General features: G+C 51.5%; 1 protein-coding gene across 1 annotated transcript in view; it reads right to left on the bottom strand.

The window, feature by feature from the left end:
* The window catches only part of JAKMIP1 (janus kinase and microtubule interacting protein 1), a 155013-nt gene that overhangs the window by 30214 nt on the left and 108410 nt on the right, over positions 1-16389 (bottom strand). The window contains exons 9-11 of the mRNA XM_027544995.1: positions 3816-3944; positions 2565-2693; positions 1071-1154 (exon numbers count right to left, since the gene is read on the bottom strand). Of these exons, the coding sequence (XP_027400796.1) occupies positions 1071-1154; positions 2565-2693; positions 3816-3944 (342 nt within the window). The remainder of the gene's footprint in view (positions 1-1070; positions 1155-2564; positions 2694-3815; positions 3945-16389) is intronic.

Below are 16389 nucleotides of genomic sequence, written 5' to 3'. Positions count from 1 at the left end.
ATCAGCTGCAAAATGAAGCCTCTAGAGTGACCCCAGGGGAGACCAGCAGAAGAACCACCCAAACTGCTGATCCATAGAACTGTAAGCACACAAAATTTCTGTTATTTGTTAACAACTCAGTTTGGGGTGCTTTGTTAGGCGGAAATAGCCAACTGATACATGATCCCACACGCTGAGCACAGAGCCCAGCACAGGGCAAGGGCTCTGGTAAAGTGCTCACTGAATGAATGGCCATGTGCTTTGTCCCAGACTGGCCCCTTTATTTAGCAGGCACTGGGGGCAGAGCACACCCAAAAACAGGGCCTAGCACCTCAGATGGGAGGTTAACTTAATCATAGGCTGTGGTTGGACGGGTTGCAACCTGTGAGCTCAGCCTGAAAGAGGGAAGCTGAGGTCAATGGCAGGTGAGGACAGAAGTGTGAAAACAGCCTCATCTTCACCCTGGACTCCACCCAGGCTGCTGTTGAGTCTCCCTCCTCCCCCATTCCCTATGTGTTAAGTACTATTATTAGCCCCATTTTAAAGATGAGGAAACTGAGACATAAGCGATCACGTAATTTTCCCAGGGCTGTGCAACAGGTCAGGGGCAGGGCTGGCCTGTGGCTTGTTGGCTGTGGTGTATGTTCTGCACTGCTCCCCTGCCTCATGGAGAGTTTTGGACCGGCTCCCACGGCCACCTCTGCCATCACTGAGAGCTAGCTGCAAGTTCATTTGCACAACTGAATCCTCATAGGCAGTGTCAGCTTTTCTTCCAGATTCAAGTCAGAAAAGATTCTGCTGATCACTTTATGTTTGGAGTTGTCTCCTATTCTTGTACATTTGGCAAACAAACAAAGAAAAAGCCAAGTAGACTCTCAGAACATGATGGATTTTTAAAAAATTGGTAAAGAGGCAAATGAGCTGGGACAGTCTCGCCTGAACTCTGCTAACATTCTTTTTTTTTTCTCTCACATCTCCAGAGCAAATGATATAGATCAACAGACCATCCCCCTGGGCACCAAGACCCCAGCGACACCACCAAGGGGATAGAAATGCAAAGAGTTACAGGTCACATGACCGTTTCTGCTCACCTGGCCCTTCTCAACCAGTAACTTCTCCAGATCCTCGATTTTGGCCTGACACCTCAGCAGATCAGCTTGGAGCTGTTCCCGAGTCTGAAATGCAAAAGACCAGGAAGTGAGCAGGTCCCCCCGGATGATGACAGAGAAGGGGAAAGGACAAGGTGGCATCCGGTCCTGAGAAACGGGTCCTTTTTTTAGGAGCACATGTGCCGACTGGCCTGCCTGGTTCCTGTGTCACCCACGGGTGTGACACCTGGAAGAACCGCAAGGCCTTGACAGGCCATCAGCACCACCCCTGTTGAGAGACGAGCGCAGCCTGGAGAAGCGGCCAGCTTCTTCACGAGGGTGAGTGAGGGGCCAGCATGTCAGCTCCCAGCCCAGCTTCCTGATCCCGTGCTGTGGCTGTACCACCACCGCCAGCCGCACTTTCTCCCTTGCTCAGCCCATCTCCTGACAAAGGTATCACCGACAGCGAGGGCTGAAAACCAGATACCCCAAGGACCTGGCGGGTAGTATAAATAAGAGAGACTGACTGGGTGAAGGGTACTAGGGAGTGGTGGCGACTGTGGCAAACCAGGGGCACATGTCTCAACTCAGAGGGGACGCTGCCACTCAGCAGCTGCAGCCAAAGGTGACTACCTGGAATGGGAAGACTGGTGCTACCAGATGCTCTGAGCTCTCAAGAGAAGCCAGGAACCCGGATGTCTACGTGAAATCTCTCAACTTTTGAATGGTGCAAGGAGCTGAAGTTTTTTTAATAAGAAACCCATGCTTCAGTCCAAACCACCTCCAGCGTACACCTCCAGTGTACTTCCTCTGACCTACAGGTTACAGGCTGACACTATTGTAGCCGAGGAGCTTCCCTCCACAGCCTCATTTGCCACCCCTTACCTCATGGGGCTGTTGTGGGAATGAAACGGGTGTGTGCTGGGGTGAAGAGTCACCCCAGCAGGAGCCCTCCCAGGGGTCCCTCTTGCCTTCAGAGGGAAGGGCTGGCCGAGACTGGTCTGTGCGACTCCCGAAGATGGGCTAATGGCCAGTGAGTGGACGTTACTAGATGGTGGAGGTCAGCCCAGCCATGAGGGCTGGTATGGTCCAGACCTGGGTGGCCAGCAGGGACCAGAGAGAGCGCTGGGTGGGCTTTAACTGGGCAGCCCTGCCTGTGTGCCTTAGGAACATTCTTGGGGGTTTCTCAGCCGGGAAAGAGAGATGTCTGTTTCACAGTGAGTCTGATTTCATCACTGAGTCAAACTTCTGAAACCCTTCTTGCCAACGGAAGGGGCACAGGACACTGAGACAGCAGCATTTCTTCTGCAAATGTTGCTCCTGCACTGAGGACGGGCAGGTAGCTCCCGTTGGATTTGCCAAACGCTGGAACATCACCACAGCGGAGGCTGCCAGGCAACCCCCATCCCCTCTCAACAGAATCCGGCTGCTGGGAAGGGCATGCACAGGACATCCAGCCTCTGTCCGACCCCTCAACACCTTCCCGCTGGCACCTACCCGGGCCTCTCGCTCGGCATCCAGTGTCCCGCCCACCTGCTCCTGAAGCAAGGCATAGGCTCGCTGCAGGGCCTGGTACTCCCTGGTCAGCTGGCAGAATCTCAGGTCAGCCTCTTCTCGGGTTGTCGTCTTCACGTCATGGAAGAGAAAAGCATCAGGAAGCCCGTGACTTGACGTGAACGGCAGTGCCAGGGTCAAGTCAGGCAAAGACAACGTGCAGATGTCACGACCGCTGCCAGCTCTTACTTAACAGACTGGCCCGGGCCAGGACCTAACTGGAGGGCTCTGGAGAGAGTGCTGGGGAGAAGATCCCTTCTCTGCCATCTACCCTGGAGCTCCCTGAACCCCAGGAATCACTGAATCGTGTGCAGGGGAACAAGGGTGAGCCAGTCCCGACTGCATGGCGAGTGTCTAGGCTGTAAAAGGCACCCCTCCCACCCCTCAGGTCTCATTCTGGGGATTTCTCCCAAGGAGACAACCACCCAAAGAACATGGCTGCAGTTGTGAAAAACTGGAAGCCCCGTACGCCTCTCATCAGGAGCCCTTAGGCTGGACGCACGTGTGGATCTACGAGGGTCTGCTCGGGACGGAGGATGATGACTAACAGCATCTGGTGCTGAAAGAAGCCTGTTACACATTCTTGGTGAAAAAGGCAAATCAAAAAGCGTGTGTCCGACAAGATCGTATTTGACTGGGGTTTCCTGAATGAATCCCAGCGGGCAGGGTGGGAGGAAGGGGCTGCTCTTTGCTCCTGTGTAACTCAGGCTCTCTGGAGCAGGGGACAGGAAGGTGGATGTGCAGAGACGGAGGGTCAGGAAAGCGTGAGAGAGAGGAGTCGGCTTCCCTCTGCTCTTTTCTGTGCTGCTCGCATCCTCTCCTACAGTGACACACCATCTTTATATACACAGGTGTGTGTGTGTGTGTGTGTGTGTGTGTGTGTACAAGCCTGGGGGGAGGCGAGGGGCAGACTACCACACAGCAGTTTTAATGACAAAGGGCAAGCGGCACCGCCGTGGCTACAGGTCTCCGGTGTGAAATCTGTGCTGGGAAGGGAAAGGGCCCCTCCAGACTGCAGGCACCCCGCCATCGCCATTCTCAGAACCCGTCAAAGTGGGGACCACCCTCCCTGGCCACAGGCTGTGACCACACAGGTCCTGCGAGGTTCGTCTCACAGGGAGGGACCGAGGCTACAGAGCCCAGGTGAGGTGGGAGGCACCCCCTTACAAGCACCCGGGGGTGAGGCCCGCTTACGTCATCCAAGTCCTCCTCGGGTGTGGCCGGAGCCCTGTCCGTCCTGTCCGTGTTGCAGGACGTCTCCGACAGTGTTTCTGAGTCCACGGACTCCTCGTCAAATCCAAAAAATGTCTCCACAACATGCTTCTGTGAAAGGCAATTTGCAAAGCATGAGAGAGGGACTCAAGAGTCGCCTGGATACCCCCACCCCGTCATCCGCAGGGAGACACTGTGCATCAGGGCCACTGGGGCATCCCAGGAGTGGGGTGGGGGGGGCGTGACTGCTGAGGGGGAAAGAAGCAGCCAGAGGTGGTCAGAGGGTGGAGGGTGACCACAGAGGGTGCTGGCCCAACCCTGGCTCAGGCTCACGTGCTGATGACCTTTTGCAAGGAGCCACACAGCCTGTCTGAGAGCCAGCTCCCTTCTCCATCAGAGGGACACAGGACCCCCAGCTCACCCCTGAGCACAAAGTGAGGTCACCGAGCAAGGTGCCCAGCGTGGTAACACACGGTGAGTAGCATCCTTGCTATACTGAGTGGGGGAGGGGAGGGCAGGGGCAGGCCACGTGAGAGGCCGGGCTGTAGGTCAGACACGGAATGGTGAGAGGGCAGAGTGTCCACAGGTGGACCTGGGGTTCTGACTGGCTGGGCAAGTTGGGGAGCGGGGGGCCCAGGTCCCCACCAGACGTGCCCCAAGAGGCAATTTTAGTTTATTTTAACAAGCACAGTTACAAAATTGGAAGGAATGGCGTAATGGACCCATATACACCCAGTACTCAGATTCAGAGGCAGTTTTGAGGCTCTGTGTGCTGGGCTTCCAGCTACCCTGTCCAGCACTTCTCTCACCCCGAATATCACAAGAGATGGGCCTTCATTCACTCACTTATTCATTCATTCCTTAAGTGAACATCTGACTGAGCGCCTTCTATGGGTCAGACCCTGGGTGGGGCCTGGGGGGCCACAACCAATCAAAACCAGGTGTGGTCCCTGCCCCAAAGAGCTTCGGTCCCTTGGGACCACAGACACCAGCCCACAATCACCAGATCAACATCCCTTGTCCAAGAAACACTGGTCTCCCCCCCTCACCGCCCGCCTCAAATAGTCCGTGAGAAGGTTTTTGATTTTACAAATCAGGGATGCTCCTGACCATGAAGAAAGAACCATACCTAAATCCGGAGCCAAGCTCCAGGCTCCCACTCGTCAATCTGAACCAGGCTCTCGCAGGGGTCCCTCCCCACCCATCAACACACAGAGACGCTCCCCACATGCTCAGGCACCTCCCGCCGTCAGAGCCAGTGCTGGTGTACAAGCTCTTGGGTCCAGATGTCAGAAAAACGTGGCTGGTGCACTAACAGGATTACGAACCAATTCAGAACCAGGAAGTGAGGCGAAGGGAGCTCCTTTGTCACCCTGCACAGTTTAGCATCTCTCATGGGGCTTTGAGGGAGGCCCCCGGCCACGGCTGGCGCCCACGACGGCCTTGCAGTGACAACTATGTTTCTGCAAACTGCTTTCGCCTTATGCTTTTTGTTTATTTAACACAGGTGGGACACGTACTGCCCCCTGAACTCCCGGGTCACACGTCAGGCACCTCCTCGACAGTTCCAGGGAGGCTGGAGAACACTGACCTAACACTCCCGAACCTGCTGTTTCCATGTTCGGACTAACCTGTGTTCACCACTGGCAGCTCCACCTCTACAGTTCCTCAGGCCAAAAACCAACTCCTTTCTCCACTCCATGCTCCACGCCTCTGAGAGAAACCCTGCTGGCTCGATCTTCAACCCATGATCCAAGCCTCCACGAACCAGCACCTGCCTCCTGGTCCAAGCCACCATCACCTCTCACTACTGGCCTTCCGGCTTCTGCCTTTGTCCCATAACCTGGTGGCCAGAGTGACTATTTTGTAACAAGAATCCCGTTGTGTTTGTCCTTTGTTCAAAGCCCTGCACTACACTTAAGTGGAAGCCAACATCGACAGCGCGGTCCACAGGCCCTGCGCCTGCCCCCGCTCGCTCCGGCCTCATCCCCTCCTCACCACTGTGCTCCAGCCACACTGCCGAGCACACCTCCGCCCCTTCCACGTGCCTGCCGCAGGGCCTTTGCACTCCCAGATGCTGTCCCCCAGAACCCACGTGACCCTCTCCTTCCCTTCCCTCCAGTTTTTGCACAAACATAACTTATCAAAAGACTTCCCTGATCACCACATCAAAGTCTTAACTAGCCTTTCCCCACCCCCGCCTCTCTGTTCTTCTTCCTTTATTTTTCTCCATAATGCTCATCACTGCCTAACATAAGATACACTGTGCTGATGTCAAGGCCTGACACGCTCAAGAAATACTGGTTGCTCAATAAGTATTTGCAAAGAACTCAACGGTAAACAAACGTTCACCCACGAGTAGTTTTGGGTTTGCACGTGGTGTCCCTTCCTTCGCTCCTGCAGCCCGCATCGGTGGGCAGCCACCTGGCGGTTCACCCCAGGCGAGTCCACCAGGTAGAACATGAGTCCCTACTAGACTCCATCAACGTCAAATGCAATCCTCTCTGAGTGGAGGTTGGAGGAGACATTCCTATGCTCAAAGGCACACTTCCAGCCCCCGGGTTGAGAAATCCCCCTGAGTTTGTGTCAATGATGCTCCAGACGCCACACCTCCAGAGAGCTGTGGCCATGACCTTTGACGGCGGACACATTCATAGCACTCAGTTCCTCTGCACACATGCGGTTCACCCGAGCCCCAGGCTCCTTGTTTTTCTGGGCAGCCACTCAGCTGACCTCATTTCTTGTAAACACTGCTAATTGCAAGGCCTCCAAGGACAGGCCCGTTGTGCTGATCAGCAGTGAGCAGTGACGCAGCGAGGCCCCTGCCCGGCACAAGGATGCAGCCCCAGGAAACATTAAGCCTCACAGTCTCCACACAGCCAAGACACGAGGCCAGGCGGTGGTCACCCACTGCAGGCATTGCGCAGGCGGTGGTCACCCACTGCAGGCATTGCGGGCTGTTCTTGGCGGGGGGGGGGGTGTGATGACTCAGTGCTCCATTACCTAGGGTGACCTGCTTTTTGAAACTTTGTGGGACTGAGAGTTAAATACTCAATTGCGTGCATGCTAAGTCACTTCAGCTGTGTCAGATTCTTTGCAATCCTATGGATGGAAGCCCACCAGACTCCTTTGTCCATAGGGATTCTCCAGGCAAGAATACCGGAGTGGGTTGCCATGCCCTCTTCCAGCGGATCTTCCTGACCCAGTGATCGAACCCACGTCTCTTATGTCTTGTGCATTGGCAGGTGGGTTCTTTACCACTGGCGCCACCTGGGAATTACTGAGCCCTAAAACAGAGTACTGGGCTTCCCAGGTGGCTCAATGGTAAAGAATCCGCCTACAGTGCAAGAGAAGCAGGAGATGTGAGTTTGATCACTGGGCCAGGAAGATTCCTCTGGAGAAGAAAATGGCAATCCACCCCAGTATTCTCACCTGGAAAATTCCATGGACAGAGGAGCCTAGCAGGCTACAGTCCATGGGGTTGCAAAAGAGTCGGATATGATTTAGTGACTAAACAATGACAAATAACAACCAGGGTATTAACTACAGACGCTGCAGCTGTGCATTTAAAATTGACCTGCCTGGATCCCAGTGGAGCGCCTCGAAGTATCATGTGGCTCCAGAGACAGAACCTGAGGAAGTACGCTGGGAGGAAGGAAGGAAGAAACAGCTCCGAAGGCGGGCTCAAACACACAAGGACATTCAAAGTATAATACAGAGAATTGACTTATGGACACCAGAGGGGAAGGAGAGGGTGGCACAAATTGAGAAAGTAGCACTGACCAACATGCACTGTCCTGTGTAAAGTAGATATTTAGTGGGAAGTTGCTGTAAAAGGCAGGGAGACCAGCCTGACACTCTGTGATGACCTAGAGGGGAGGGCTGGGACGGGGGAGGGAGGCTCAAGAGGGAGGGGATATACATACACAATTAGGACTAATTCACGTTGTGGTATGGCAGAAACCAACAGAACATGGTAAAGCAACTTTCCTCTAATTAAAAAATTAAAATATATAATCCTATGACCACAAAGGAGACGATCCATGAATCCACAGCACACACAAATTCCAAGGCAGCAGGGAGGTGACCACGAGTCACCCCCACCGTGTGTGACATACGGGTTGGGTTGGTTTGTTTCCTGAGAGTTAGTTTTTTTAAATTGACTGTATTATATGGGAAGCCAAAATGCACCACATAAATTTATGGCTTTATTAATAAAAAAACAAGCTTTAAAAAAAAAAAAGACAACGTTTCAAGTGAAAATCTGGTGGCTGTCTTCTTTGGAGACCAAGCAACCCTGCCTTCCACTGCATGTTCATATACACGAAATTACATACAAGCCTCCAAGGAATGAAAGGAAAATCACCTGGAAATACTGTTTCTCAAATGCTCAGCTCATAATGGGGTTTTGAAAGAAAGTCAAGCACAATAGAAACTGTCGATTTTTTGGAACCTCCATCATTCAAAAATTCCCTGGGAAATTCCTAAGGAAAAAATAACTTCAGGAACATAAGATTTCCATCTTTGCTCACTCCAAATGCATCCTCTATGGAAAAGGGCCCACCTCTCCAGACTTCTATTTTCTTTGCCACCAAAGCCCTGTCTTGCTGACATCTTTCTATAAACCAACCCAAACGCTTGAAATGCAGTTTGGGCAACTATGAGTGGAAAATAAACATTTCTTCTCCACTGACATGCTGCATATACAGAGGTGCTCATTCTTAGCAGATCACGTGAACAGAGGGGAAAAAGGGAGGCACCCCGTCCCCCAAATAAACAACCTCTTGGCTGAGCCCAGCTTCTCACGGCCTCCTCTCTCCTCCATGTCATTCCCAATAATCCCGGGCACAGGAAGGAGCTTTCCAATCACAGCCGCTGATATTCACACGACTGCAACTGACCCAAAGCTGGCCGCTTACCTTCATGCTTGTAGGTCATCTCCTGGCAGCCAGAAAAGTACAGACACACCAGGGTGCAGAGACAGAGGAAAAAGGAGAAATACAGCACGAAAAGGACGTACTCCATGGTGGGGATGCGGGAGCAGGGAGGGGGCAGGGCAGAGAGTCTGGGGCCCGCTAGCCTGTGTATGTCAGGAGAGCTGGAAGCCACATCACTGCCAGCAGATTCCAGGCCTCTCTCGAGTCCTGGGAGGAAGCACCGATTCTTCTGCAGAGCGCTCTCGTTTCCTCTACCACACTAGGTCCACTGCCTTCCTTCTCGGCTGCACCGTTCTGAGAACAACCAGGATGCTCCAGAAGGTGTGCCTTTGTTAAAAGGGATGCCGGCTCTGGGGCAGATCGTGGGCCGAGAGGAGCCAGTTTCCAGGGGCCGGGCCTGGGTGAATCAGTCACAGCAGACAGCCTTCAGGCTGGCTGATTCTCTGGGGGCTTTCCTCCCAGCCCCAGGCTCCCCGAGTCGCCCTGTTGTCAGGGCCCCTGGGAACAGCCTTAGCAACCGTGATGCCGAGAGAACCTTCTTCAGGACCAGAGCACAAAACAGGGAGGTGCCTCCTGCCTCGTGTACTTAGGAAATTTCTCGGTTCATCCCCTCACCCTGTGCGTGCCCCAAGACTAGCTGAACTCATGGGTTCTTAGCAATTCTTCCATAAGCATTTGTTTTACCATTTATATGAACTGAAGCAAACCACCATCCGATAGAAAAATGGCAGCTAGAATGGCCCTCAGTTCCCACACCCATGTAGCACCTATGAGGGCACCTTCTTGCAGAAGCTTCTCTAGCCACAAGATCAAATGCAAAAACCCTCCTAGCGGGAAAAAAGGGTAGATTTCACCATTAAAAAGTAAACCTTTTTATTTGAAAGGTATTAAAGCAACCCTGGAGGAGGGCATGGCAACCCACTCCAGTATTCTTGCCTGGAGAATCCCCATGGACAGAGGAGCCTGGTGGGCTACAGTCCACAGGGTCGCAGAGTCAGACACGACTGAGCAACTAAGCACAAAGCAACATTAAGAGGCAAAGAATAATTCACAGAAGTGTGTGCTAAGATGCTTTAGTCATGTTCGACTCTTTGCAACCCCATGGACTACAGCCTGCCAGGTTCCTCTGTCCATGGGGTTCTCCAGGCAAGTATACTGGAGTGGGCTGCCATGCCCTCCTCCAGGGAATATTCCCAACCCAGGTACTGATCGAACCCAAGTCTCTTAGTTTCCTGCACTGATAGGCAGGTTGTTTACCACTAGTACCACTTTGGAAGCCCCAATTCACAAGAGAAAAAAATACGTATAGCCAAGTTCATATATATTTCAACTTCAATAATGTTTGATCCTTTCAAAGTAGCCATGATATGAGCTATGTAACCAGGTCACACTATGCAATTTAGTGCTAAGTCTTTAAGTTGTCTTTCCAAATGAGGTGCCTCCAGAGTTGGGACTGGGTCAGGAATGGACCTGTGACCAGGCTGAACCCAGGAGCACCGGTCCCGGGACTTTTGCTGGAACCACTGAGGAGAGAGATCCTCTGACCACAAAGGTTGGTTGTCAGGTATAATGCTAGCTGGAAGCTGCTAAAGCTGTTTGGGCCACCACATGGGAGAGTCTGCTTGAGAAAGAGGCCAGTCCAGAGGAAAGCACACTTGAAAGATGAAGATGGACAAGTCCCTGATAATTGCGCGTGAGCATCTGGATCCAGCTATACCTGAAACCGGACGTCTAGACTTCTTAGCTATATAAATTCATTTATTTGCTTAAACAACTTTGAATTTTTGGCACTAGCAATAGAAAAAAAATCTCAGCTAACAGGGAGGAGGGAGATAATCCTAGAAGTCAAGCCATCTACAAACTGTTGAGTTCTGCAACAAGCCTAAAGACTTGATTTCTCTCTAAGCTGCTCTGCACTTGGACCCTCAAGAAAAACCAAAGACAGCCTCTGCCTGGAAGAAGGATCCCTGGCAGAAGGATTCCTGGCTCTGTGGAAGCCATGACACATGTACAGTGGGCTGCCTCCTGGATCTACTTAGACCCACTTTGCCAGAAATTCCTCAAAAGTGAAAATTCCTCTGTACCCATCACCTGACGCTCTGTTATGCCCAGGGCAACAAGATGCACCAAGACAACGGTGAGAGGGATAGGGGGATGGAGGGGCTGAGAGCTGTTCTGCCTTGGCTGGACACGAGCTGCCACAAGGTCGGGACAAGAGGTGAGCAGGACCAGGTCCTGGAAGGCCCTGAGGGCCCAGCCAAAGAGCCCTAGACTCATCTCCTGAGAAAAGGAGAACCAGTGGAGGGTTTTTTAAGGAAGAAGGTGGCAGGGTAAGACCTCTGCCTTAAAAAGACAGTTCTGGTGGGAGGAAGATACTGGAAGCAGGGGAGCAGCCAGAGAGCTGTGGCAATGGTCCCAGAACAGAAGATGAGGACCCAAAGGAAGGAGGTGGACACAGATGAAGAAGCAAGGGCCTGGAAGGGAGGGTCTGGAATCAGGGAGCCTTTGCCTCAAGCCCCTCCACACTGGATCTAGGGTCCCCTTCTGACTCTAGGCAGGGGGCCAGGAGCTGCAGACCTGCCTTCTAGCGTGGTCCTCTCTGAAGACTGAGTCTCATCCCCAGGCTCACTCCTGGTGTTGGGGTGTCTTGTCCTGCTAGAATATGTTGCCTATGACCACCATTATTTCCTGTCTATCCCAAAGTCTTTGGAAGTGATCTGGATGTCCCCATGGGCATTGCTGTGCTAGATGAGGTACGCTGGGCAGGTGAAATGGCCAAGGCAGGCTCCTAGCTCTGCTCTCCCTCTCTCCATTGCCCAGCAACCTGCTATTTTCCCCCAGGTAGGGCAGTACAGACTGTGTGTGCGGCTGAGCCACTCAGCTGCCTGAGTGTGGCCCTGCACTTTCAAAACCGCGCCCGTGTTCCATCTCCAGTGCCCCAATCGTTTCCAGAGTCCTTTACCGAAGGGCCCACAAAGCCAGCAGGCGGCCCTTGGAGCAGCTCCCTGTGGGGCTTCACGTGCTTCTGATGTGAAGCTTAGCCACCTGCCTGGCCGTTGAAGAGGGAACAAGATGATGGGCTGCTGCCCAGGCTGGAAGGGCCAAGCCCTCATCCCTTCCAGGGACTGAAACATGGAGCGAAAGCCCTTGGCTGCCTGCTGCTCGGGGGGGAACCCTGGCAAGACTGCAAGGATGAACAGCCCCCTTAGTCCATGCGATCGAGCCCCACGGTGAGGGCCAGGCGCTGTGCTAGGGGCTGCTTATAACCCGGCAAACAAGGCAGGAGCCAGCCCTCCCCACGCTGAAAGGCTGAGGACGGAGCCGTGGGGGAAAGGCGGTCTGGGAACAAAGTCAAGTGGAAATGACCAGAGACGGGAAAAAGGGTTTCTTTGGCTACTTAAAAATGGAGAAAGTGTGCACGTGATGGAAAGCACTCAGGCGTGTGGCCAGGCTAAGGCATGGCACCCCGGCTTCTGTCCCAGGGCAGCTTCAGACACTGAGTTCTTCCTCCCACAAGGCTGTGGGCTTGGCCTCGGGGCACAAGGTCAAGTTTGGATAGGTTTCAGGTGTACTGTCAGAGTGAATGCAGGGGCTGCGAACCAGGAGTGACCTTCGAGAAGATCCCCAGGGTGACCTGCGTCCTGGTGACAGCAGAGGCCTGGTCCATTCGGGAGAGGGGACCACAGAGCTGACGCTTGGATCCCAGGAAGGGCCGACTCTCCAGTGGTGCTTTGATGTTTCCCAGCCTCCCTCAAAGGGTGGGGATGTCACCTTGCTGCTACCTGAGACTATTTCTCTCTCTTTAAAAATGCAGTAGTAGCAGTGTTAGTCACTCAGTCATGTCCAACTCTTTGTTATCCCGAGGACTGTAGCCTGCCAGGCTCCTCTGTCCATGGGATTCTCCAGGCAAGAGTGCTGGAGTGGGTTGCCATTTCCTTCTCCAGGGGATCTTCCTGACCCAGGGATTGAACCCAGGTCTCCTACATTGCAGGCAAATTCTTTACCATCTAAGCTATAGGGAAGCCACCTCTTTTAAAAATGGGGGCCATGAGTTAGAGGGGGATGGGGGGCAGGGTGAGGCAAGGCCTCACATCTAACCCCCCCATGCAGGGCCTGCATCTAACAGGCCCTCCAAAGGAAAGCTATCCATTTAAGATGAAGGGAGAAAGAAAAAGGATAATATAATTTACTGATTCCTGTCTACTCTTCAGGCCTGGAGCCAGATGCTTCAATTGATCCCATAGATATGATACGTGTTTTAAGAACCAGGAAACAGGTTCTCAGAGTTCAAGGCTTCACAGCTAGGAGCTGGCCTGACTTCCTGCTGCTCCAGGCCATGGTTTCTGAGCCTCGTCCAAGATCTCAGCTCTACTTTCAAGACAAGTGAGCAAACTGTACTCATTTTAGCCATTCTTCATGGGCCCAGCTCTCTCCTAAGACACATCTCTCCCTTGCTAGGCTGCACGTTCCAATGGCTGACCCACTACCTCCTGCCACTTCAGGGCAGGGGCTCTGTTTCCAGTTAGGTCCTGATCACACCTTCCACAGAGCAAGCCCTGAACCCTGGACAGGGCCCAAAGAACCACTTAAGGTCCTTCTCCTGTAACCCCCACCCAGGGCTGAAAAATCAACGGCAGGTCCCCAGGCAGGGACAGCCAATACCAGTCTTGTCCCCAGGAGCCCAGTGAGACAGGTCAGGAGCTGTTGAGGATATGCTGGCTGCCCTGGAAGATGACTGCTGTGTCCTCAGAGCATCTGCAGCAGCTGGGCTATGGTGTGGAAATGGAGCAGACCCTTGGCAGGGAACTACAGAGTCCAAAGAGGCTTGCAACAGCTGGAGAGCAGGGACGGAAAGTTCTGGAATCTTCGGTGCATTCACCGAGACACTCTGTCACATAAAGACCCGGACAAAGTGATAAAGTGCATGTATGCATGAGGGACAGAGTGCAAGGAAGATTATTTAAGGAGAGAAAAGAAAGTACTGATCCCCACGACATGTGGGAAAGAAGGAAGGGAAGCCGCCCAGGCCTGAGGGCCAAGCCCTGGGGACTAAAAACCTGCCCAGGTCCCGATGAATCCACTCATCCATCCGGCCCTGGACTAGCTAGGATTAAGCAGGAGCATAAGGGAAACAGCTGTACATTGAATCCTGAGAAAAAGGAAAATACTGGTGGGTCACAGTAAGTGGGAAAGACCCCAAGCCGGGTCAGGAAATTCCCCTAGAGGTTCCAAGACTCTGCCTTTAGTGGCGTCAAACTCTTGTAATTACAGTGACCAAACTTCCACATCCTGGAATGATCCAGTGTTAGGTAAATGCGTTTTTTCCAGTAAGAGCAATTTGTTTATTCAGTCAACAACTATTTAGGGACACCCACTCTGTGCCAGGCAATGACCAGGACATAGTGAGCAGGACACAGCTCCTGCCCACCTTGCCTGCAGTACATGCAAGCCTAGCCAATCCTAAGTCCAGGCTAGGCCTTTGTGAAGTTCTCTTCCCATAGACACATTCAGAAACAGGAAAAGGGAAACAATCTCTTATTCTGGATATTCTGACAACATTTGAAAAATATAGTCATGGCACAAAACTGGGTTTCCTGAAACCCTTTCTGGGGTGTATGAGGCCACAACACAGCCAGTTCATGCAACAAACTGAATTCCTTTCGATGGTTACTTTTTAAACATGTCTTGTGGTGAAAATGGCCATCGTGTACATTACTGACAACGGGGCAAAAGGACACAGCCCTTCTATACAGCAGACAGAAGGCTGAATGTTCTTGATCGAAGCCTTCACACCCTCTGACCCACATGTAGACTTCCGGGAATCTATCCATGGGAACGATCCAGACTATGGACACAGTTTTCTGGACAAAAGGAGTTCACTGTGGTTACAGTTACAGAAGCGGGGAGTCCAAGAAGACCGAAAGGGTGGTCACCCAATGAAACGTTCAACACTCAGGGAATCTAGCAGAACTGGCTGGTGAAGAGCAGTCTGCTAAGCACAGACACATTTACTGCAGTATTATTCACAACCATGAGGAGCTGGAAGCAGACACGCTTGGTGGACACAGAACGTTAGACAAATTTATGGCCCATCCACTCAACAGATTATGTAGTCTTGAAAATTCGTATTTATGATGACAGCATCATAACACGGAAAAATGCTTTATAGTATAATGGTAAGTAAAAACCCAGGGTGCAAAAATGTATTCTACAATTACAGCTACAGTATCTAAAAAATGTGAAGCTGAACAAGAATAGGGGGAAAGAGATTGCATTAAAATGCCAACATTGATTGCACCGCGGAGGCACTGCCATGATGGACCACTATGTTCCAGATAGTCTACAATGTGGCTATACTATGTCCATAATAAAAATAGGTATTTAAATATAACCAAGTTCTGCTGAACCGCTTCCCATTTCTGAGATTCTAATGTCAGTGCATAGAGACTTGTACCTCATTCAACTTGACTTGGTGGCATAAGCCTGGGCCTTGGAGCCCAGACTTGAATTTAAATGTCGGTCTGTTACTTTTCCTCTTTCACTCACTTATATATTTTATACCTATATACTTCCTGTAATTTTAAAATAGAAAAAATAACACCAACCTCACAGGGTTGCTATGATGATTAAATGAGATGCTATAAATAAACCTTTATCCGAATGTACAAATTTGGTTCAAGATATATTTTATGTGCCCAGAGTGTACTATAAACAATTTGCACCAACATTCACAATCCTGAGATTTTACATATAAGTGTTATGGGTTGAAATGAGCCCTCCAACCCAAAAAGGTTATATTAAGGCCCTAACCCCCCAGTACTTCAGAGTGTGACCTCACTTGGAAATAGAATCATTGCAATAATCAGTTAAAAGGAGGGCACACTGGATTGGGGTGTGATTAATGTCCTTATGAGAAGATGGCTATGCAAAAACAGAGACACACAGGGAAAACAGCACATGACAACAAAAGTAGAGACTGCAGCTGTGCAGCTTTAAGACAAGGGACAGAGAGGGGTGGACAGGGAGCCTGGCGTGCTGCAGTCCACGGGGTCGCAAAGAGTCAGACACAACTGAGTGACCGAACTGAACTAAAGACAAGGAAAGTCTTGTCAAATAATACCAGTTTTCCAGTAAATCACCAGAAGCAAAGAAGGATCTCCCTAAAGGCTGGGATCATGCTGCCAACACCTTGATTTTAGATCTAGACTCCAAAACCTTGAGCTAATACATTTCTGTGCTAAGACACCCAGTTTGTGGTACCTTGTTACAGAAGTCCTAGGACACTAATGCAGAGATTTCCACGTCTCTTGAATAACTGAATTATCTGACATCACCTGGCTCACTTTCTTACAGCAGCTGATATTCTGGACCCAGTTTTTCACAGTCCCCATCACTCCCTATTGTCCCACTGACACCAAAGCCATATATCCATGGTCATTCAGTAAGACATCTGCATGGCTGTTTTCTTTATAGATGAGAAATATTTCTATATAGCCATATCTCTACCAAAAGATAAACCAGGAGGGGCATCTGGTTTAATAAGAAGGTGACCAGGCCCACATCTTCATGGAAGTGAAAAATGTTTCCAGGTGTTAATGCAAACTAAGGCCTTTTAAAAA

This window comes from Bos indicus x Bos taurus, chromosome 6 (assembly GCF_003369695.1).
Source record: "Bos indicus x Bos taurus breed Angus x Brahman F1 hybrid chromosome 6, Bos_hybrid_MaternalHap_v2.0, whole genome shotgun sequence".
NCBI lineage: Eukaryota > Metazoa > Chordata > Mammalia > Artiodactyla > Bovidae > Bos > Bos indicus x Bos taurus.
Note: the sequence above shows the minus strand (reverse complement) of the source record. Positions and strands in the feature narration are given on the sequence as shown.